General features: G+C 51.3%; 1 protein-coding gene across 1 annotated transcript in view; it reads right to left on the bottom strand.

The window, feature by feature from the left end:
• Positions 1-5,071: 5,071 nt before the first annotated feature.
• Positions 5,072-24,204, bottom strand: part of Aldh2 (aldehyde dehydrogenase 2 family member) — a 32,746-nt gene continuing 13,613 nt past the window's right edge. Inside the window, 11 exon segments of the mRNA NM_032416.2 lie at positions 5,072-5,486; positions 6,721-6,835; positions 9,274-9,431; positions 10,733-10,897; positions 11,466-11,650; positions 12,018-12,120; positions 14,066-14,179; positions 15,032-15,160; positions 15,544-15,655; positions 17,140-17,219; positions 18,524-18,664. Of these exon segments, the coding sequence (NP_115792.2) occupies positions 5,454-5,486; positions 6,721-6,835; positions 9,274-9,431; positions 10,733-10,897; positions 11,466-11,650; positions 12,018-12,120; positions 14,066-14,179; positions 15,032-15,160; positions 15,544-15,655; positions 17,140-17,219; positions 18,524-18,664 (1,335 nt within the window). The 3' untranslated portion in view covers positions 5,072-5,453.

Below are 24,204 nucleotides of genomic sequence, written 5' to 3'. Positions count from 1 at the left end.
ATGCTGACAGCCAATAGCTGAACAGAAGAGACGTAGGTGGAGTTTAGGATTCCAGGGCTTGGGGTTGGAGGAGAACCACAAGGAGAAGGAGGTGAAGGAGAAGAGAGAAGCCTTCATGGCTTTCAAGAAAACATGGCCAGTTGGAGTTAAGAGCAGCCCGGATGAAACATAGCTAAGTAATGATTTAGGGTTATGGAAAGTGGATTCTAACAGCATGGAGGGGAGGCAGCTGCCCAGCACTTGTGCTGCTTAAGGCTTATTGCAAATAACAAAAGTAGTGTCTTTTTCCCAGGAACTGAATGGTCAAAGGCGATTTGGAATTATTTACATTCTACAACACTGCCCTGATGTCATCACCACTCGGAGTGACGCCACTAATCTGATGTCATCTGTGTTCTGATGTCACTACTCTGAGTGATGTCACTACTCTGGCATGCACTGAGGAGAGGAAGGGAGAAATGGGGGACAGATGATGTTCTAGAGACAGTTGGGTAGGCTGCACTGTGTCCCCCAGGGACTGCTGGGTTGTTCATCCATGGCTTTCTCCTACATCTGCTCCATCTGCATGATGGCTTCAGTCTATTATGTCATTCGTCAGGTGACCTTGCACTTCCAGGGCACACTATCTACTTCACCCTGTTCAGTGTCAAGGTAGCGAGGTGTCAGGAACCCCTGTGGCTCCAGCCTGGTCAAGCAGCCATGCTGCTGTGGGCTGGGAACAGAGCAGAGCCCTAAGAGGGCTGATGGGGAAGACAGTTCCAAAGTGGGGAGTGGCTAGGTGGGCCTATCAACCTCACAGGCAGGTCATGAGGAGGAAAGGGAGGAGCAGAGGAGGAGCAGGCTAAGACCCCCCACCTCAGGTGTCTTCAATGTTGATGTCCTGTTGATGAGACTCCCCAAATCTTGTATGTGAAGGTCATGTAAGGAAACATACTAGGTAAAAATGCAAACACAATATAGATGGTGAACGGGTGTGATGCGTGCAGTCCACTGGGATAAACTAAAAAGGTAGGGAAAATGAAAGAGACAGAAAATGGCGGTGGGGGAAGCAGGGCACGACTGACCACATGGGCCAAAGTATCAGGAATGGATGGATCAGCTGGCTGTGCTGCCCACATCTTTAACCTCAAGATTCAGAGGCAGGAGGATCTTTTCCAGTTGCAGGCCAGGCTTATCTACCAGGGAGTTCTAGGACAATCAGGGCTACACAGAAACTTTGTCTCAAAAGCAAACAAAGAAACACAGAGGGCCAGCAAAATAGCTTTAGTGGGCAACTGTCACCAGGCTTGATGACCTGAGTTCAATCTTGGGGTCCTTTGTAGTGGAAGGAGAGAATCAATTCCTGGTTTGACCTCCACACATGTGCTATGGCTCATACAGCAGCACGTGCACACACACATACACACACACACACACACACACACACACACACACACAGACACACGCACTTTTTAAAGCAAATTTGCACACTGGTGAAGTGGTTCCCCATAGCCTTATGTCCTCTTGGTGACAGACAGTTCCATCGAAGGACCAGGCCACATTTGAGTCATCTGTTTGGGAGATGAATGTTGGGATTCTATGGGTTTTGTTTAAGTCCCTGTTTTCTTGTTAATTCGTGATTTCTTCCACCCTGTGAGGTCTGGGAATCAAACTCAGGTAGTCCTGTGTGGTGGCAAGCTTCTTTTACTGTAAAGCCATCTTGGAGGCCCTGTTTTCAGTTCCTCCCTTCTGAGCCATCTTGATCCTCTTCAAAGGATGTCGCTGTGGCTTGGCCATTGGCCACAAGGTGGCGCTAATACCTAGGTCTCCGCTCCAGCGCCCACGTGCCTTTTTGTTTTGTACAAGACCCCAGCATTTCCTCCTGAGGATCAGAGAAGGCCAAACCCACAAAGCACGGCTTGGCACCAAATACTCCTGTGATCAGACCATATCCAAGTACCCAGAGAGATCAGGCTCCTCGGAACCTGAGAACCTTGTTTTTACCCCCAGACAGCTGCTTCCGGCCCAGCGGGTTCCTTTACCTAAACAGGATTACTGTCTTGGGTGTGGAAGTCTGTGCTCCAGGCTGCTCATCACACCTGCCTGCCTTTGTTCGAATTAACTGCTTGTCTCACACCGAGTTGGATTCACACGCCCCGGGCCAAGAATTACCAACACACACGCTCACCGCCCCCCCCCCCCCAACACCATTCTTCGAACTGCTCTCTGCCTTACTGATTATAGGAGAATGCGTGGGCATTATTCCCACGTTGAAAGTTCTAGTCTTCTTTGGAAATTTATCACTCTTATTCTAGGCTGCTGGAGATGCTCTTCCTGGTCACGGGGTGGACTGTATGACTTTGATCTACATTTCATCCCATCGCTATAGCACTAAGATTGATGAAACCAGACAGTATAGATGCCGGGGCCACAGGTCCTGTGTTTACAAAAGGATAAAACGACATAGGGGGTGGAGCTTAGACAGAATGCTAACAACAGGCATTCTCTTTGCAGGCGGTTGGGGGCGGGTCTCAGCGTGGTGGACGTGAGGCTGGGCGGCAGTTCTAAGGATCCGGCCGCGCCAGAAGCCAGAATGTGCACAGCTGGAAGTGAAGCTGGCCCGGAAGTGGAGCTGAGAGATGGAGGAAGCCCTTTGGAAGTCAAAAGCAGCAGTTCCCAGCATCCTTGACTCTCACCGCCTATCCCTGCCCCCTCCTCTTGTCACCTGAGTAGGATTTGGCTTCTTGATGCTACGTTAATCCTTCTGCAGCATTTCCATGACACAGTTGGCAAATGTCGCGCGTTCTTTCAGTGTGTGCAGCGGGGGTACTTCGATTGGCGTCTGCTTTCGAAAACGGCTCCTCCGTGGTAACCTTGGCACATAATGAGGAAGGAAGGGCCCGCTCCTTGCAGGTTTCAAGTGCTTACTGTGGTCGCTGTGGTCACCAAGCTGTCTGGTGGCCTCCCCTCCCCACCTTCCCTTTTTTTTTTTTTTTTTAAAGGCAGGTTCTTTTTAGTCAAGCTGGCCTCAAACTCTTGGCAATCCTCCTGCCTTCTCTAAAGACTCTTCTAAATCTTGGGATTACAAGGGTGTGTCGCTGCAGGCAACCAAATTTAATTTTTGCTTTTTCCAGACAGGGTTTCTCAGTATAGCCGTGGTTGGCTGTCCTGGAACTTGATCTGTATAACAGACCTCAATTAGGCCTCAGACTCAAGTGCCTCTGCCTCCAGGTGTTGAGGTTAAAGGTTCGAGGCACCGTACTAGGCATCTGATTTTTAAAATTTTTATTTACTTATTTCTGTGTGTGCACATGAGCACACACACACACAGGTATGAGTGTATGGAGGTCAAAGGACAACTTCAGGGCTGGAGAGATGGCTCAGTGGTTAGGAGCAACGACTGTTCTCCCAGAGGTCCCGAGTTCAATTCCCAGCAACCCCATGGTGGCTCACAGCCATCTGTGATAGGGATCTGATGCCCTCTCCTGGTGTGTCTGAACGCAGGGGCAGTGTGCTCATGTACATACATTTTAAAAAAGGACAACTTCAGGGGGTCATCAGCCTCTTACCCTCAGCTCCTTCCCTGACCAGCTGGTTTTGAAGCTAAGCGCACACATCCTGTTCATTCACAAGTTGAGTAAGATCTGGGACCTTCGCCCCTAAGCTTTCCTGTCAGGCTCCCGTGGACCTTGGACTTTGACATACTTATCACTGCTCCGGGAAGGTCCCAGGCACCGAATTGTCACATGCAGCGTTAAGAGTACTAAGTGAAAGTTCTGGGAATAAGCGTGCACTGGTGCGAGCTGCATGCACTGGTGCGAGCTGCATGCACTGGTGAGCATCATGCCTGCAGCTGTGGTACCCACGAGGCACGCATGCCCACCCATCAGCCACCAGCAACCATCTCGGTTACCGGGCTTACTGGTGTATTGCGACACTTACACGGAACTTACTCGACTCCCCAAAACACAGGCGCAGCGGTGCCAAGAGTTGGGTAATTTCACGCGATTACCATCGCTAATTGCTGGCTTATTTCTTTTATGCCAATCACCGTGAGCACTTACACCTATAGGGAATAATCTACAGGCTGGGCACAAGGTGTCCCCGGAAGGCTTACGACTCGCACTTAGGATGGGGCGGGGTTGGGATAGTCACAGCGCCGCCCCCATTTATACACAGGGCAGAGGTCACAGGCATCTAAAACCTCTGGGGATGGAACCTTCTGGTAGGTGAGGGAGAAAGCACAGGTAACTGGAGCCCTGCTCAAGAGCTCTCTTGGCCTTCCAGCGTGAGTGGGTCCCTCTGTCCTTCAGCATCTGTCACACCCCCTGGCATCTACAGGTGACCACGGCCTGAAACAGTCTGCCTTGCAGTCCCCAACCTACTGTCACCACCATCCCTCTTACTCTCTGAAAAACTACTCCCTCTGGCCATCCATGGCCAACTCCTTCATGGCGCTGTCACTAATAACCTGCACGTTCTCTGGGTGTGTGAGAGGCAGACCCTGCAGTGGGCGCGCTCTGCTCTGTGCCCCACGGAGGCCGCAGAACAGATCGGGACAATGGAGCAACTTCTGGAAAGCGTCTTTTTGCTCACTCTCCTCCAGGTCAGCAGCACTTATGCTGAGCTATGAGGTCCCTCAGTTGAAAGCTGACCCTGGATCACCCTGGAAAGGATCAAACAAGTGTCACTACCTCCTCTGTCCTGCCAGACAGCCACTCCTCTCTCTCTCCAGCTTATATCCCTCCCCATCAGCCTGGAATCACTTGTGAGAGCCAAGGTCACAGGTACCAAGGAGCGGGGAGAGTGCTACTTCGGGATACCAGCAAATAGTGGGGACACTTCAGCCTGGTGTCCCCCATGTCCAGGATGGGAGGGGGCCTTTAGTGACCCCCCCCCCCCCCCGAGCTGGGGACCGAACCCAGGGCCTTGTGCTTCCTAGGCAAGCACTCTACCACTGAGCTAAATCCCCAACCCCGCCTTTAGTGACTCTTGACCAGTAAACATCAAGGCGCTAGTGTTCCACAAAGCTAATACTCTAATAATGGCCTTGTCTCCTCCCACAGCACAGAGTCACAGAATGCAACAGAGATAAGACTCAGAACTTAGGGCTCAGAGAACTGACCCCGAGGCTTTATCTGCTGATTTTTATTGCTCATTTGTTTAAGCACTGAGGGTGGAACCCAGCATCCAGCACAGAAGGACCCGTGAGCGTGTGCGTGCGTGTGGGTGGTCTGCACAGAGCTCCTCCCTTCCCCAGTTTACTGGGGACGCTCCCCACACACCGCCCACCAACCCTGCCCTGTTTATCAAATCCTGACTTTCTTGGCCCAAGACGCTTTGGTGAAGGGGTTTTCTCTTGGCAGGCTTTGGTGAAGGGGTTTTCTCTTGGCAGGCGCAGTGTGCTTGGTGGTGGCTTTTCTCAGGATCTTGTTGGGTTTTCGGGCGCTGGCTGAGGAAGCCTGCACACCACTTTACGAGTTCTTCTGTGGCACTTTGACGGTGACCTGTGAAGGGTTCGGAGAAGCAGTTATGGTTCATACTTTGCAAGTGTCGGGAGGTCCCCTCGGGGACAAGAGCTTCTCTCTTCCTTCTCACATCTCCTTGGCAACAGCCTGACCTCTGCGGGACATCATATTCTATCTCCTTTCTGGATTCTCACACAAGGTCCTAGGGGACATCTGCCGGTGTCTGGAGGTCAGCCCTTTCTGGAGGACTGGGGAGCATCATAGTTTAGGAGCATCTGGTGAGTTGAGGTCAGGAAGCTGCAACATCTAACACTGTATAGTCCCAAACTAGGAGTCCCCAGGGTAAACTCTGAGGAAGAGGCTACATCCACAGGCGTCTCATTAAAGAAAAGGCCTTCGTGGCTTGTCGCTGCATCTCAACGTATTAGGTATTATAAGGTGTTCTAAAAAGCCTCTTCCTGCATTTACTTTATTTTGGATTTTTTTTAAAAACTTTTTTAAAAAACTTTGTCTCTGTCCTTTTTTTTTTTTTCCCAGGGCTGGGGACCGAACCCAGGACCTTGCGCTTCCTAGGTAAGCGCTCTACCACTGAGCCAAATCCCCAACCCCGTCTCTGTTCTTTTTAAGATTTATTCATTTATTATACTTAAGTACACTGTCGCTGTCTTCAGACACACCAGAAGAGGGCATCGGATCCCCATTACAGATGGTTGTGAGCCACCATGTGGTTGCTGGGAATTGAACTCAGGACCTCTGGAAGAGCAGTCAGTGCTCTTAACCACTGAGCCATCTCTCCAGACCTATTTTGCATTCTTTACATGAAAAGACGAACAATTTCCACATCAAATGTGCAACAAGCCATTTTTAAAGGGATCTGTATTCCATGATGCAACAGACGCTAACACGTTGGGCATTTAGGTCACATCTGACTTTTTGGATGACCTGTGTTCATAGCATTATCACCCTTTCTGTGCTTCCGATGGAGTCTGGGCTATGTTCCTGTGAGCAGAACTGGACCAGGGTGCCCTTGGCAGCTGCGCCTGCTCACACCTCTTACCGGAAGCACCTCACTGCCTCTACCACTGGGGCCTGCCTTCTCTCAGGCTGACCAGCTCTGTGGCAAATGTGTCTGGGCCTATTGGGGGTAAGACCCTAGAGACTACATCTGACCCCCTCTGTGGCTTCTCTGGCTTAACCTACAAACTAATAACAGGTAGTAGCATCCCTAACCAGGAGAGGCCAGGTCACTGGTGCCCGCAGGCTGTGTACGCACCGTCTTCACTTCCGTGTAGGCCTGCAGGCCATACTCGCCCAGCTCCCTGCCACTCCCCGACATCTTATAGCCACCAAATGGGGACTGGGCCCCAAACACATCGTAGCAGTTGATCCTGTCATTGGAGAGAACACAAAGGTCATGTGAGGGACTGCATGACATTCCAGGCCATGGATGACCTCACCATTGAAGAGTTAAATTTCAAAAAGTTAGTCATAAACAAGGTCCGGACTACCTGAGGGAGACTATAGGGCTTGCCGGACCATTTGGAGCTGAAGAGTTAAAATAAAAACTTCATAAAAACTGCAAAAGAACAGCAGATAAGGGGGCAGACAGAGCTGGCCTGAGATGTGCCCGGCCAAGCCTAAAAGCAAGGTCGAGGGATTGTTCCAGAAACTAACAGCTACCATCTCCTTTGAGTCGGGGGCCATCCGGACGGATGACTCCCTGCTCTACAGATAAAGATAAGACGTTCTCCTATATTGAGAACACCCCAGCCCGCATGTACTGCTTGCAGATGAGACCTTGTACCCATTTCCCTTGCTGATAACCACGCGAAACCCCCTGGCTTCTCCTATATAAACCCCTGCCTGAAGAGGCTCGGGGTCGATTCCTCTGTCTCCTGTGTGAGATACGTGTCGACCCGGGATCCCGCTAAGACCCGGGATCTCGTTAATAAAGCTACCTCCTGCTGTTACATCAAGAATGGCTACTCGTGATTCCTGGGGGCACCCCATCCCACGATTGGAGCGAGAGACACGTCCCCCGTTTAGGGGTACGCTCTTTCACCATCACCATCTTTTTTTTTTTTTTCTTTTTTTCTTTTTTTCGGACCTGGGGACCGAACCCAGGGCCTTATGCTTGCTAGGCAAGCGCTCTACCACTGAGCTAAATCCCTAACCCCACACCATCACTATCTTATATGGAAAACGGAGGCCCATTAAGTAATGGCCATGGGGGTGGGGGTGGGGTAAGGCAGGTCACGTGACACTCTACTGTCTGCCCAAATGTGGCCACAGATAGGCATCAAACACAGCACACCAAGAGCCAGCTTCCAATCTGATGAAGCATCCTGGCTAACAGGGACTGGCTCCCCCACCCCACCCCCACTTTCTTTCTAATTTTTTTCTTTTTTTTTTTTTTTTTTTTTTGGTTCTTTTTTTCGGAGCTGGGGACCGAACCCAGGGCCTTGTGCTTCCTAGATAAGCGCTCTACCACTGAGCTAAATCCCCAGCCCCTAATTTTTTTCTTTTTAAGACAGGGTTTCTCTGTATATGCAGACCTGGCTGTCCTGGAACTTGCTATACAATCTGGGCAAGCAGATATTTGGGGGATATTTTACTGGGAGGCTCTTACCACACAGTGCCAGTCTGAAGAACTAGAACTCACAGAAATCCACCTGCCTCTGCCTCCCGAGTGCTAGGATTAAAAGGCATGTGCCATCACCACCCCGGGCTCCCCCTTTCGAGTTAAAGATTATTAAAAATGATGTGAAAATTCAGCATTTAAAAGCATTTGGCTCTGGCTAGCAACATGACTGGATGGGTAGGGGAAGGATCTACCGGTACCGGGAGCCTGGCTACCAAGTTCAATTCCTGGGACCCACATGGTAGGAGGAAAACCAGCTGTGTCCTATAACCCCCACACGTGTCCCTGTACACACACACACACACACACACACACACACACACACACACACACACACACACACACAGGCTTTAAAAAATGTTTTTTAAAGACGTCCCAACTTGGTGGTTTGTATCACACCAGAATAAGGTCTAAGGGAAGTCTTCTGGGTTAGACCCTAACCACTATCTTGCTTCACAGTATTCGTAGCACTCTAAAAAGAAACACTGTACCCATTAATGGTCTCTTCCCACCCCTTCCCTCCAGGTGGAGCATCCACTAATGGAGACCCCCAGATTGTGGGGCTGTACAGTCAGACAATATGGTGGTTGGCAACTAACTCCTGTCACTTAGCATCATGTTGCCAAGGTTACCCACACTCCAGCAAGCACCAGGACTCCATTCCTCTGAATCACTTTCCACTAGGGACAGGCTGCCTCCTGTCTGTTTACCCACCTACCCAGGAGCTACAGTGGTTGCTACCTATTGGCTGCGGTGCATCAGCTATCCGCATGTCCCTGTGAGAATGGACTATTTTCTACTGGCTCATATGCGGTCTCTGGTCTTTAGCTGTTACAGAGCACTGGCATCTCTGGAAACAGGCCCCTATGATGAACTTCTTGAGGGACTGCCAGAGTGTGCTACATAGTAGCTAATTTTTTCCCACCAGCTAAGCGGAGGGCGCTGAACTCTGCCGGGTCCACATTTCTTCTTTCTTTAATCCTAAGGGTGATGAAGCAGGCGCCAAGCAGCTGTTTATGCTCAGCCTGGGCTGCCACCGACACAGCTGGGGGAGGTGGCCTATCACCGGCTTCATGGGATCTGGTGGTAGGAGGTGTTCTCTGACAGAGGAGAACCAGTTCTGGGGTTCCAGATAGTTTGGGGATATTTTACTGGGTTGAGGAGCAGCTACTGGGCGGCTCTTACCACACAGTCCCAGCCTGCAGAGCTTGGGACAGGTAATTGGCCTTGTCCAGGTCCTTTGTGAAGACAGCGGCAGCCAGCCCGTACTTGGAATTATTGGCTCGCCCCACAACCTCCTCAATGGTCTTGAATTTGAGGATCTGCATCACTGGTCCGAAGATCTAGAGGGAGAGGCAGAGAAGGAAGAAGGATAGGAGGGGGGAGGTGCCTGCTCCCTTTAGCCTGAGACCTGACCTAGCCAGTCCAGGACTACAGGGGGCCTCCCAGCTCAGCTATGAGGAAAAGGGAGCAGACAAAGACTGGCTGCCTCCTGGGTGGTCTGTGCTTTGTGTCCAATTATCTTATTTCTAAACAGGCCCACAACAAATGAAATATATTAGCATGTGAACTTGGCATAGAGGGCTTAAGGCGGACTCCCATCAAATTTAACCCAGGGTCAAGGCACCGGCTGACTGCTGAGCAAGCAGTGGAATGGCCTCTGGTTTCTCTTCCTTTTCCCAGCAGTTTCCAGAACAGGCCACTTCGTCACCCAGCTTCTGCTCCTTGGATGGAGAATATTCTCACTAGCATGTGAAAGGTTGACACTACGCTGTCCTAAGTGCAGCTTCGTGGCTCACCCTAGCTGGTGCAAGCGAGAGGAAGTGAGAGCTGTCGTGCTGGGTGTGAAGTCAAACATGGCCTCATCCGAGGTCTTACTTGGGTCAAAGCTATGGAAAGGGCAGATGAGCCCAGTCCTAGATTCATGACTCCCATAGGCTGGAGAGATGGCTCAGAGGTTAAGAGCACTGACTGCTCTTCCACAGGTCCTGAATTCAATTCCCAGCAACCACATGGTGGCTCACAACCATCTGTAATGGGATCTGATGCCCTCTTCTGGTATGTCTGAAGATAGCTACAGTGAACTCATATAAATAAAATAAATCTTTAAAAAAAAAAAAAAAAAAAGAGCAGACTGCTCTTCTAGAGGTCCTGAGTTCAAATCCCAGCAACCACATGGTGGCTCACAACCATCTGTAAAGGGTATCCAATGCCCTCTTCTGGTGTGTCTGAAGACAGTGACAGTGTACTCATATAAATAAAGTAAATAAATTAAAAAAAAAAAAAAAGAGTCATGACTCCCAGGGGAAAGACTATAAAATATAAAACCCTGTGGGCCGGGATAAAGGATTTAATGCTTTCCCATTTGTGAGGTGAGAAACCTTAAGGGAAGAGTGATGTATCAGAATCATGGTGGCAATAACTTACTCTAGCCATGGAGATGGCTCAAAACCAGAGTTTGGGGACACCATCATGACACTGGATCAAATCACCCATTTCGGGGCTGGGGATTTAGCTCAGTGGTAGAGCGCTTGCCTAGCAAGCCGAAGGCCCTGGGTTCGGTCCCCAGCTCCGAAAAAAAGAACCAAAAAAAAAATCACCCATTTCTCCTTCCTGCTAAGAGCAGCTCGGCCCAGGGGCTCACCTCCTCCTTGGCGATGGTCATGCCATCTTTGACGTCTCCGAACACGGTGGGCTGGATGAAGTAACCACGGTCTGCGGCGGCGCCCCCACCGCACAGCAGCTTCGCCCCTTCTTGTTGTCCTGACTTGATATAGCCCAGGATCTTCTTAAACTGAGTCTCATCCACCTGCAGGAGAAGCCCAGAGGGACTGAGAAGCTAGATCAGAGCAGACGGGCTGGGAAGGGGACCCGGGTCTTTAAGGAGCAAGAGTCAAAGAGAAAATGCCACAGTCAGAAGCGTGATGCCAAAAAGAGACGCCACATCCTTTACCACCAGGGCAAGGCATGCCTGACCCAATGCTTCTCTCTTTAAATTCCAAGATTAGCAGAATTAAAACACAGAAGCCAGGGTTGGGGATTTAGCTCAGTGGTAGAGCGCTTGCCTAGCGCTTCCCCAGCTCCGAAAAAAAGAAAAGAAAAAAAAAAACAAAAAAAAAAACAAAAACAAAAACAAAAACACAGAAGCCAATGCGCGTAGGGAGCGGCTCCTCAGCAGGTAGACAGCCATTTTCCTGCCAAGGTCTATGAAGAATCCAAAATATAGGACCTGAGACAGGGCTGGGGTCTCCTGATTACCCTGACAGGACACACAGGTGGTATCCAGCAGAGGTGACAGTTAACCCAGCCCCACCGAGTCCGAGCCATCCTGTCCTTACTGCTTTGGCACGCTGGCATGCCCAGCTGATGAGGCTTACCTGCGGCCCCTGCTCCGTCCGGCTGTCGAAAGGGTTCCCGACCACCCGAGACTTGGCCCGGGCCACACTGCGTTCCACGAATTCATCATACACATCCTCCTGCACGAAGGTCCGGGAGCCCGCACAACAGCACTGGCCCTGGTTGAAGAACAGGGCAAAGTGGGCCTGTTCCACAGCCCAGTCCACTGTGGGGAGGGGAGAGCGAGGGAGAGGCGACATGAGGAGAGGCTGTTAACCTCCAGCAATGTTCACCCACACAACCCGTTCACAACACTAGGGGTAGTGCCTGCCAGGGGCCAGGGATTGGCCAGAATGAAATGGAACCTTCCTCCCTCTGCAAAGGCTGTCAACTGTGGGAGAGACAGAGGGAAGGAAGTATCTCTCAGAGAGGGCATGCTAAGGTACGGTGGCCTAGTGGCCTGTGGGTGGGCAGTACAGGGGTCAGGCTAACCCTAATGACAGAATGAGGAGCTAAGTCAGACTACATCAGACCACACGGGTCCCAAATCAATCACGGTGGAGCTGAGGTCTTCCTGCAACCCTGGAACTTACTGTCAGCGTCTGACATGATGATATTGGGGCTCTTTCCCCCCAGTTCCAGGGTTACTCTCTTGAGATTGCTGCTCCCGGCGGCAACCTGGATTAGGTGACCAACCTGTGGAGACACAGACCCATGGACTGCCGTCGGCAGGGGAAGGGAGCTAAATGCCCCTCCACTCACGCAGTCACCGTGTCCCAAGAGACCCAAGAGTTCATCTCCTACTGCCACCACTGAGCTCTACACATCATGACAAGACCCCTTCATGTGGCTCACACACAGGTCTGTGCCAGGTGCTGGGGCTGGGAGTCAGCCCTCCTGATGCCCTTAGAGGCTGGAATGGCTTATCGACGAGGGGGCTGAGGCTAGGAGAGGCCAAGTCACATGGCCAGTCGCCAAGATGGCCAATGAAGAGGCAGGACCCAGTCAAACTATTATGTGGCCTCTTTCCTAGCTCAGTGCTGTCCCCTCTGTGAGGGCAAGCACAGGGTACTACTCTCCCCCAAGTACCCAGAGCCTAGCACCAAGCTGACCCCACAGGCCATCTTGCAAAGAAACCATCCCCTCTGTGAGATTCATCAAAGCCTCGAACTGAAGGCAGGCTGGGTGTGGAAGAGACCAGGAGGTAAAAATCCTTGTTGTTACACTAATTAGTGTCCCCTCTCAGAAGGCTGAGATTTCAGGGGTCAGGACCTGCTCACTTTTGGAAAGAAATGTGTCCCCGCTTCCAAGGACAGTTTAAGGACTCTCCAGGCCTTGGTTTGTTTATGTCTCTGCCACAGAGCAGCCCCCATAGCAGCCCAACTCCTCTCATCCATTTGTACAGCCGCTGAAGCAGCCATAGTGTTATGCACCGTGGCTGGAACCCTGAGCTAGCTTGATTCTCACCACCGAGGATGGAGGCTCAAGGAGTTGGGCTCACCCAAGTGTCACTGGCCCAATGAGGAATGTCCCCTGCTGGCCTTCATGTTTGAATATTTAGTTCACCCAGCTGGTGGCAGTGTTTTGAGGAAGTTGTGGAACCTTTAGGATTGTTGTCTAGGGGGAGGAAGTGGGTCGTTTGGGGGAGGTTATAGCTGAGCCCCACTTCCTGTCTTGTTGCCCTGGTCTGCCCAGCTGTGAGCAGGCACCCTCAAGCTGCTGCCTGCCCCGTCCCCATAAGAGTCTGAGCTATAATCCATCCTTCCTTCAACTTGTCACAGCGAAAGGAAAACTCACACAAGGTGGGCGTGGTGGCACCCCTTTAGTCCCTGCATTCCAGAGTCAGGGGCAAATGGATCTCTATGAGTTCAAGACCAGCCTGGTCCATATAGCCAGATCCCTATGGAGAGATCCTGTCTCTAAATAAATAAACATAATACACCAAGGTCGCACAGCAAAGCCGTGCTACACTGAGGCGAAACTCGAAAGCCTACGTACTGCCTGTGCCCTCTCCACACCGCATACCTTGTCCTTCTGGTTTTCATTACTACTGCTGTAAAACCAGTTGTTTCAGACAGGGTTTCACTATGTAGACCAGGCTAGCCTTGAGCTCACAGAGATTCACCTGCTCCTGCCTCCTAGGCACTACGACCAAAGGTGTACACCATCCCTCCTGACTTGTTTTCTGTTTTGAGACATTATCTCATGTAGCCGAGGCTGGCCTCAAACTTACTAAGTAGCTCACTATCCCGAGCTCCTGATCCTCCTACATCCACCTCCCTAATGCTGGGGTTAAAGGCACCATCCTGGTCTCAAAGGGAATAAACAGAGCCTCTTGACATCCAGTGGGTCCTCCAGGGTTACAACAGCATCGCCTGAACTTTGCCTAGGCTATCTGCAGCCAGCGAGCCCCAGTTTCCTGGGGTGAGTGCTGACACACACCACAATCCATCCCACCTCCACCATGCGGCTAGCAGACCACAGAGAAACATAGTCCTGATCTGCCCTCTGGCACACGTCTGCGGGCTGTCATTTGGATGACGGAGAGGCAAGTTCTGGGACAGAAGCTGGTTCCTCGGAAGGGAACAGCCACTGAGCCTGAGCCACCATGCTGCAAATCGGAGGTCCTGAGATGCCTTACCTCAGTGGAACCTGTGAAGGCCACTTTGTCCACATCCTCGTGGGACGCGATGGCAGCCCCGGCGGTAGGGCCGAATCCAGGAACAATATTGACCACGCCAGGGGGGAAGCCTGCCTGTAGGGGAAGCCAGGGGACGTGGATGTCAGCCTCTTGCTCCCAGGACCTTGACAAAGAAAACACCCCAATCTCCCCCAACGGTGATCTGGGGACACACGCAAAGGAACTACAGTGCATGAGCCATGCTACAGGGACTTCTAAAAGTGGCTGGGACAAAGAGTCTGGCTATAGGGTCTCCTGTGGAGCTGACAGTTCTAAAGCAGTGGCTTTATTCCTTCAGGGAGCCACAGGCCCCAGTGTGGGAGACAGTAGCAGGGACCCCTCTGGATAAGGTACTAAGGACTGAGTTCCCCTCTGACTATACTGAAGACAGAGTTCCCCTCTGGTTAAGGTACTGATGACCAAGTTCCCCTCTAGTTAAAGTACTAAGGCCTGAGTTTCCCACTGACTTAAGGTACTGAGGATTGAGTTCCCCTCTGGATAAGGTACTGAGGACTGAGTTCCCCTCTGGTTAAGGTACTGAGGACTAAGCTCCCCTCTGGTTAAGGTACTAAGAACTGAGTTCCCTCTGGTTAAGGTACTAAGGACTAAGCTCCCCTCTGATTAAAGTACTAAGAACTGAACTCCTCTCTGGTTAAGGTACTGAGGACTAAACTCCCTTCTGGTTCAAGTACTAAGGACTGAGTTCCCCTCTGGTTAAGGTACTATGGACCAAGCTACCCTCTGGTTAAAGTACTAAGGACTGAGTTGCCTCTGGTTAAGGTACTGAGAACAGAGTTCTCTGGTTAAGGTACTGAGGACCAAGTCCCCGACTCCTACAACCACAGCCTCAGGAGTCCAAGGCTTTCCTCAGATCCCCTTCAGAGCAAGCCACACTAGGACATTTAGAGGCCACAGCAAGCCACCCACCTCCTTGATCAAGTTGGCCACGTAGAGTGCAGTGAGCGGTGTCTGCTCGGCCACTTTCATCACCACCACGTTTCCAGTTGCCAAGGCAGGGCCCAGCTTCCAGGCTTGCATCAGGAGCGGGAAGTTCCACTGTACAAAACGACAGTTGCCCAACCACAGGTCCTCCTCAGGGACACACAGCAGGGGGCAGGCAGGAAGGACCGCTCCTGAGGGGCCCTACTACATAGCCATGGGTTGGGACACTGGTTGAGGTGGCCGACAGTGACAGGTCACACTCATTAGCACCTCGGGGTACTTGGTACCACATGAGTCCCAGACTCCCCATGATCAATGGACTGCTGCTATTCAGATGAATTAAACCCACCCCACTAGAGTCGCCGAAGCAGTGTTCTAGCCATCGCCCAGTCACCTTCTGGTGACACCTCCAGGAGAATCTCCCACTCTGCAATATGCACGGCCGATGCCAAGTTTCAGCCCCTAGCACCATGACTTCCACAGGGGCTGGTACACACCGGAATGATCTGTCCACACACGCCCACAGGCTCGTGGCGGGTATAGCTGAAGAAGTCGCCATCGATGGGAATGGTTTTCCCGTGGTACTTGTCAGCCCAGCCAGCATAATAGCTAAAAGAAGAAAAAGCCAAGCGTGTCTAGCCTGTACTACATGGCAGAGAGACACCCTGTATTGCACTGACAACCACCCTGGCACCCAGGGATTTATTCCCAGAAAGAAACAAATGACCAACAGGATATGGGGACCCAACTTCAGAGCCCCAGATGAATCCGAGATCCACCGCCGGGGCTGCCATTTAGCACACTTGTTAGGGACTCAGTCTTTTAACTAAGTGCCTGGGTTTATTAACACGCATGCAGTGCCAGCCCGGCACTGTGGGATCATGGGTAGGACCTGGTGGAAGATGGCAGATAAGTCAAAGGCCGGCACGTCCTGGACTGGCCTGACTCAGTCAGGGCACACAGGTGACAGAGAAGCATAATGACCAGGGGGCAGCCAGTGTGTGGTGACAGCATGTGCTGTCACGCCTCCAGGAAAGGAAGGGTCAGGAAAGATTCAGGATGAGGCATCGGGGCGTGTAGAGGGAGACTCCTGGAGTGAACTGGGTCTGCCAAAGCTGACCAGGTCGGGACTCGAGTTTCTTAGGCTTAGCACGTCTGATGTTTTGAGTTGGACAATGCTTTATTGAAGGGACTCATTCTGTGGGCCCCAGGATATTAAGCTGTGTCCCTGGCCTCTCTGTTCCAGAGCCAGCAGCACCTGCCCTGGCAGTCGTGACAAGATAAGCCTCTGGAAGTGCTCATTGTCCCTGGGGACATGATGACATTGGGCAAGCCCCTGTGCTGTGTGGACAATTCCTGCCATTCGGGCACTGCCGCCCTCTGCCAGCCACTGTCCACACACACAGACTCCACAGTGCCCATGGCAGGTCAGACTCAAAGCAAGCAGGTGGCAGACACGTTCCTAGGACGTTGGCATTTGGTCTAAGGGGCGGCAACATGAAAGCTGGCCCCAAAGATGCCACAGGTGGCAAAAGAAGAAATAAGGGAGTCGGGGTGAGGGCTGGAGAGATGGCTCAGTGGTTAGGAGCACTGACTGCTCTTCCCGAGGTCCTGAGTTCAATTCCCAGCAACCACTTGGTGGCTCACAACCATCTGTAATGGGATCTGATGCCCTCTTCTGGTCTACAATGTATTCATAAACATTAAAAAAAAAAAAAGATGTTGATGATGGAACTAAACACGAAGTAACGGAAGGAGAAAAACAATAGACTGGGCAGACGAAAAGCAGAAACAAGTGGAGACAGAAAAGACCAGACTGCCGGAAACCAGGAACAATTGAAGACCAACATATCAATCCCTTAGTAACTGACCAGTTCCCAGGACCACAGAAATTACCAAACACAGCTAAGACAGAGGAGAATCTCAGAGGGGTAACTCAGATGGCTGGCTGACAGCGAGGGGTTGTCTCAGGAAAAGGAGCCTGAGTGGAGGGAGGCTCCAGTCCCTGTGAGCCTCTGCATCCTTTTAACTCTGTGTTTACCTCCCCGACATCACTCCCTCCCTCTTCACGATGACAAGAGCAAAGCCCATACCGGAGACATTTCAGAACCATGTCCAAATCCACCAGGTAGGAGATGACATAAGGCTTGCCGTTGTCCAGGGTCTCCAAGGCCTGAGGAGAGATCAAGATCGGCAGAGATGTGTTGGTGCAGGAATGAAGGGAAGCAAAGGGATGACCACTGATGCCAGGGGCTGACTTGACAGGGACGGTGGAGGCCCAGGGTGAGTCTCCTTTGCACCACTGATTCTCATGGGCATTTTTGGACCATTGCCCCAGCTTCTCCCAACAGGGAGAAGAGGAGAGGAAGGCATGAGCTTCACCCACTTCACAGACAGACTTTAAAGTCTGGTCCTCACCCAGATCCAACTGCTGGAAATACTGAAACGAGCGGAATGCATGGTGACTGGGATCGTCCGTCGCACACATTAAACATGCTAGGGAAAAAAAAAAAAGCGAGTCTCCCCAGCTCTACCTCGGAAGCTCCAACGAGGGCTAACCCTGAAGGATGAGGAGGGGGCAGGCTGGACACAGGGAGATGAAATCATGAGCTCAGCTGGAGGGGACAGTGTGTGCAAAGGTCCCAGGGCTCCGAGAATCTTGGCTGTCAAAAACTGAAGGGAAGCTGGCAGTGGTGGCTCACACCTTTAATCCCCTAGCACTTGGGACGTAGAGGCAGGCTGATCTCTGAGTCTGAGGCCAGCCTGATCTACAGAATGAGTTCTGGGACAGCTGGGACTACATAGAGAAACCCTGTCTTAACCCCCCCCCCAAAAAAAAAATTGCCAAGAGCAAAAAACAACAATAACGGGTTGGGGATTTAGCTCAGTGGTAGAGCGCTTGCCTAGCAGGAGCAAGGCCCTAGCAAGGCCCTGGGTTCGGTCCCCAGCTCCGGGAAAAAAAAAAAAAAAACAAAAAACAACAACAACAACAACAATAACAACAACAAAAACAAAACAAAAACAAGGGGAGTAGATGGATCTGAGCCAGGAGGGGCACAGCTTGGCCTGACTTGGTCAAGGACTTTGTCCCAAGCTTCAGGAATTGAGTGTCATGGTGCACATGGACAGTTCACTCTGGCTACCACCATAGAGAATGGGGCTGCCTTTGTGTTCTCTCATCAGGGTGGCCAGGGTAAGGGCCTGGCCCACCATGCAGAGGGGCCCAAGGGAGGTGACCAACTACAGAATGCCCGTGTATTGGAAACACTCTTCTTCTGGAACTCTACCTTGGCCACACCCACACAGCATCAGGACAGACAGGTTGACTCAACTGATTAGTGACAGGTAGACAACCCCCCCCCCCCCCCAAGTGTCTGTCTATCAGACACCATTATGATCTAGGAGCAGCCAGGCATCTGGAGGATGCTATGAACCCCTTCAGCTGAAGGAACTAGGGCAAGATGGCTGAGGACTCACCGCCAGGTAGGTCCGGTCCCGTTCGATGAGATCAGCCAATCGGTACAACAGCCGGCCCCTGTCAGATGCATCCATGCGGCGCCAGGGCGAGCCCAGCTGGAAGGCTGCCCGAGCGGCCTTCACTGCCTTGTCTACGTCCTCCTGTAAAACAGTCATTCTGGGAGCTCAGACGTCAGCAGGAACTGCCTCCCAGTACCGTACACCCCACCGCCAAGCGTTCCATGGGCCAGTCAGGATGGGCAATGCAGGATGCCCCCCCCCAAAACAATCCTCCAGGGCCCCAAACCGTTGGGAGCAGCCTCAAGATGTTGGAAGCAGCCTTCATGTTAGATCAAAAACAACCATATTTCAGCCTTACCTAAGCCTGCACCTGCAGTTCTGCTTGAACTCAATGGGTAGAATAAATCTGGTTGTCAGGTCGCTTAGCACTGGTGGTCAGGTCACTAAGCAACCCACCCTACTGTTCCCCCCGCTGACCGATTTACCCAGCCAATATCCTGGTCATCGAGCCAGACCCATTCTTTTGTGGTTACCTAACCCCTCCCCACATCTTACTTCTACCAGTCTATCTTCTGCCTGAGAAAAATTAAAAAAAACTGTCAGCTTGATCAGACCTCTTGACTTGCTGTCCGTTCTTTGCGTCTCTTGTCCCCATTCTCTCCTAGGTGGACCCCAGATCCTGGTCGACTGCCCTGCAGGACGGACAACTGGCATCCGAACAGGGACCCCCTGGGAGTCACAGAGGAGAGGAAGCCACTCACTAACAGAGGACGGGCCTGTCCGCCCATCTCAGAAGCACCAGAGAGTATTTTCAGATCTCATTACAACACCACGGTACGCCCGCAGTGAGACAGTCCGGGAGCGCGGTGCAGATCTCAGAGGTAAGTGATGGGACAAGCATTCTCTAAGCAGTTGCTTTTTGTGTCCAGACTCAAGAAGTCCCTCAAGACTCAAGGAATTAGGGTTAAAAATAAGGATCTAAAGAAGTTTTTGTCCTATGTGGGAGATATGTTTCCCCGGGAAGGATCAATTGATCAGAAAAGGTGGCTCAGGGTTAGACACTGTTTCAAAGACTATTATGAGGTTCTCAGTCCCGAGAAAATTCTAGTCTTCGGTTATTGGTCTCTTATTAATGACATCCTTAGAATTACCCCTGGGGGGCTGGGGATTTAGCTCAGTGGTAGAGCGCTTACCTAGGAAGCGCAAGGCCCTGGGTTCGGTCCCCAGCTCCGAAAAAAAGAACCAAAAAAAAAAAAAAAAAAAAAAGAATTACCCCTGAGTGGCCAGACCTTCAGCACTTGGTCACAGAAGCAGAGCGTTCACTGAGAGAAAGTTCATTGAGGGAGCCTGCCTCCCTCCCCTTACCCGCTGACTCTATTTCGGGAGAGGAGTCGGGTCTCTGGCATTAAGTCACCTTCCCCATCGGTCATTATTGACATGGAGAGTCAAAGAGAGAGGCAAAGCTGCCTATGTTATACAGGAACAAGTCACCACGATACAGCCCCCATATTCCTCTGCCCAGCTTGTTGAGTGGCTTGTGGTACTCCAGGTCTTTAAGATATTACCAACAACCCCATTTAATTTATACACTGACAGTGCCTACGTGGTCCACTCCATTCCAGTACTAGAAACGGTGCCATATATCAAGCCTGCTTCTACTGCTTCCAAGTTGTTTGCAGAAATTCAAGCCCTTATTATTAAGAGAACAGAGCCATTTTTGGTGGACACTTGAGGGCCCACTCCGGTCTAGGCGGCCCTCTGTCAAAAGGGAACACCCTGCCTGACGAAGCCACCCGTTTTACCTTCCCTGCCCTTATAGACCCCATAGATCAGGCAAAGCGGACCCATGCTCTACACCATCTAAGTGCCTCCACCTTGCGTCAGATGTTGAAGATCTCCAGAGATCAAGCAAGGGAAATAGTTAAGTCCTGTGGAGAATGTGCCACCTTGCTGCCAGTTCCCCACTTGGGAGTCAACCCCCCCGGGATTGGTCCCCAATGAATGATGACAAATGGATGTCACCCACCTTCCCTCCTTTGGAAAGTTAAAATACCTTCATGTTACCATAGATACTTACAGTGGGTTCATTCATGCCTCTCCCCTTCTCGGGAGAAGCGTCGAATGATGTGATCACCCACACTGTACAGTGTATGGCTACCATGGGAAAGCCACAGGTTATCAAAACTGACAACAGCCCTGGATACACGTGAGCTAAATTTCAACAGTTTTGTGCCCAGTTTGGCATTAAACATGTCACAGGCATCCCATATAATCCTAGGGCCAGGGCAGAGTAGAACGAGCCCATCAGACCTTGAAGAACATGCTTCAACGTTTAACCACGGGCACAGATGCTTATTCTCCTCTGACGCCTCAAAATAGGCTCAACCATGCCTCTTTGTACTTAATTTCCTATCTCTAGATATTGAGGGCCGGTCAGCTGCTGACCGTTTGTGGCATCCTAGGTCACAAGACTCCCACGCATTATTGCAATGGAAAGATCCCCTCACGGGGCAGTGGAAAGGACCGGACCCCGTCCTCATCTGGGGACGAGGATCTGCCTGTATATGTGACAAAGAAAATGCTGGCCCAAGATGGTTGCCAGAAAGACTCATAAGAACTGTTAATCCACCTACGTCCAGAATGGAGCCGTCATCTCCTCCTGAGACTCATCTCTTTTCTCTTCCAGATGCTGCTCCAGGAAAAGATCCTGGTGATCCTGCTGCTGGCGAAGGTGACCTCCACCCCTCACCAGCCCCAGCCCAAATACCCTGATAACAGACATAGGCCTTGGAACTATACCTGGGTAGTGCTTACAGAAAAGCAGGAGGTGGCTTGGTCGATATCGCGGATCTCTATCGCCATCTGGTGGCCAACTTCCCTCCACCCAGACCTCTGTAAACTAGCCCTCGGGGCCGGAGCCCCTTGGGGCCTTGAACATGGGCTTGAGCTACAAGTCGCCCCAGAGGATAACATGCCCCACACGCAGAGCAATCAGGCCCAAGATCTGTTCATTTCGGTCCGCAGGTCTGCCCAGCCTGGCTGCGATAACGCAATCAGACGCACCTTGCTCCAGGCCACTGACTTTTACGTATGCCCTGGCTATCACAGAGGTCACGCTTCCCACAGTCAATGTGGCGACGAGTCAGATTACTACTGTGCTGCCTGGGGATGCGAGACCACGGGAACAACTTACTGGGGACCCTCCTCTTCCTGGGATTACATCACAGTGTCTAGAAATTTCTCTCCCCCCTCTAACTATATCAACCGAAACCCCCTCTGTAGGGGCAGTGAGCCTTCCACCTTGGGCTGGTGTCTTCCCCTAGATATTAAATTCACAGACCACGCAAAGGACCAAGACTGGACGCACGGCTTCTCGTGGGGACTCCGTCTGTATCAGTCTGGGACAGACACAGGTCTCACTTTTACCATAAAACTTCTAAAGAACCCATCCATGCTTCCAAGCCAATACCAATTGGGCCCAATCCCATCTTAGTACCTCCACTCCAATCTCCTTCAAAACCACAGTTCCCTATCCCTGCTAATCATGCTCCAACACTGCCAGTTTCTTCTCCCCAGAACCTCGTCCTTACCCTAATAAATCAAACCTTAATGCTACCTCCCCCGACCTTATGCACGATTGCTGGCTATGTTATCACTCTCAGACACCCTTCTATGAGGGAATCGCTATTCCTGGTACATTTTTTCCCACCAATGACTCTCGATGTTGCTGCTGGCAACCTGGAGAGTGGAATGGTTTGTCCCTCTCCCAGGTCTCTGGATTGGGCCTCTGCGTCACCCTTAGGTCTCTCCCCTCACAGTATCCATGCCTTTGTAATCTCACCCTTGCCCCTGATAAAAACAGCCAATACCTGTTGCCCCCTAATAACGCCTGGAGGGTTTGCCTTGAAGGCCTTACTCCCTGCCTTTCAACTGAGGCTTTTTCCCCCCCAAATTCTGACTTTTGCATTCTTGTACAATTAGTCCCTCGCCTAATCTACTACCATTCGGAGGAATTTTTTCATCTCTGGGATCAGTCTTCTGACCTGCCCCCCACTTTGGTCCGTCAGCAACAAGAACCCATTTCTGCCAGGACCATATCAGTGTTCCTTGGCCTTGGTGCCCTGGGAGCAGGGACAGGTAACTCTTCACCTGTTCTCTCTAAATCCAGGTACCAAGAACTCAGCGCTACCATCGATGCTGATGTCCAAAGACTCCACAAAGGGGTAGGCGACCTTTCCGACTCCCTGTCTGCCCTCACAGAAGAGGTCCTTCAGAATCGCAGAGGACTCGATCTGCTCTTTTTACCATAGGGAGGGCTCAAAGAGGAGTGCTGCTTCAATGTAGACAAGGCAGGCATGGTGAAAGAGAGCATGGAAAAAGTTAGAGAAGGCTTGGAAAAGAGAGAGAGAGAGAGAGAGAGAGAGAGAGAGAGAGAGAGAGAGAGAGAGAGGAGAGCTGGTATCAGAATTGGTTTTCAACCTCCCCATGGCTTACCACTCTATTGCCCTTCATTTTAGGACCACTAGTAGGACTGGTTTTTGCTTATGTCTTTTGGCCCCTGGGCTCTTAATAGACTAACTGGCTTCATAAAGAGACAAATAGATGATTTAATGGCTAAACCCACATGAATTCATTATCACAGATTGGCTATGGAGGGTCAGGAAGCACAGGATGAAGGCACTAATCCACCTGGGGCACTCCCTGATCCCATCTCCACCCAACCTAAGAAAGGGCATTTCCGCCCCTGGACCAGATAAGGGGAAGCGTCCCAGGCCCTCCGCCTTCTTGGTGGCCGAGCTCCTTCCCTTTGCTAAGTGATGCAAGACGAGACACTATGAGGGGATGTTTTTGTACAAAGCTCCTGGGCCCCCTGAGGGACAAGCCTGACTGCATGAATGATTGGTGGAGATCATCTACGTTTTCTCTTCTGATGCCCTTCCTGAGACCCTTGATTAGTATTTTGCTTTTGGTTACACTGGGACCTGTGATTTTTCAACAAGCTCATGGCTTTTATTAGACAACAACTCAAGACCTTTCGGGGTAAGCCTGTGCAGGTCCATTGTCATCGCCTTGAGATGACTGACCTAGGTGGGTCCTTTGCTACCAACCGCCTCCCCTGTGAGCAGAACTGGACAGTCAATGACGGGTAAGAGAGCAACATTCTCTGACCATTTGAGGCCTAAGTCAGGAGGGCCGCCATAAGCTGCTGCCTTATCCAATGACAGGCCTAGAGACATAAGAATGGCTTGCTCCGGGGCTGGGGATTTAGCTCAGTGGTAGAGCGCTTACCTAGGAAGCGCAAAGCCCTGGGTTCGGTCCCCAGCTCAAAAAAAAAAAAAAAAAAGAAAAAAGAAAAGAATGGCTTGCTCCAACCTAAGACAGACGCAGTTCCCGAGCGGCTCTCTCATGGCTTGAAGTCCTGCCCGGGGCCACCCGGCCTGCCTATGCCTTTCCTTGCCTGAGCTAGGTGTGTTCCCCTTCATGGGCCCTGGCATCCAAGCAACATATGTGGGGGTTAACACCAGCCAAAAATACTGGAGGTCAGGCCTCTAGCCCCACCCTAGGAAAGAGTTTTACCACCATAGTACTTCTAAGTAAAGAAAAAGGGGGAGATGTTGGAAGCAGCCTTCATGTTAGATCAAAAACAACCATATTTCAGCCTTACCTAAGCCTGCACCTGC

Source organism: Rattus norvegicus, chromosome 12 (assembly GCF_021556685.1).
Source record: "Rattus norvegicus strain SHRSP/BbbUtx chromosome 12, alternate assembly SHRSP_T2T, whole genome shotgun sequence".
Lineage (NCBI taxonomy): Eukaryota > Metazoa > Chordata > Mammalia > Rodentia > Muridae > Rattus > Rattus norvegicus.
This window is presented reverse-complemented; position numbering and strand designations above follow the sequence as displayed.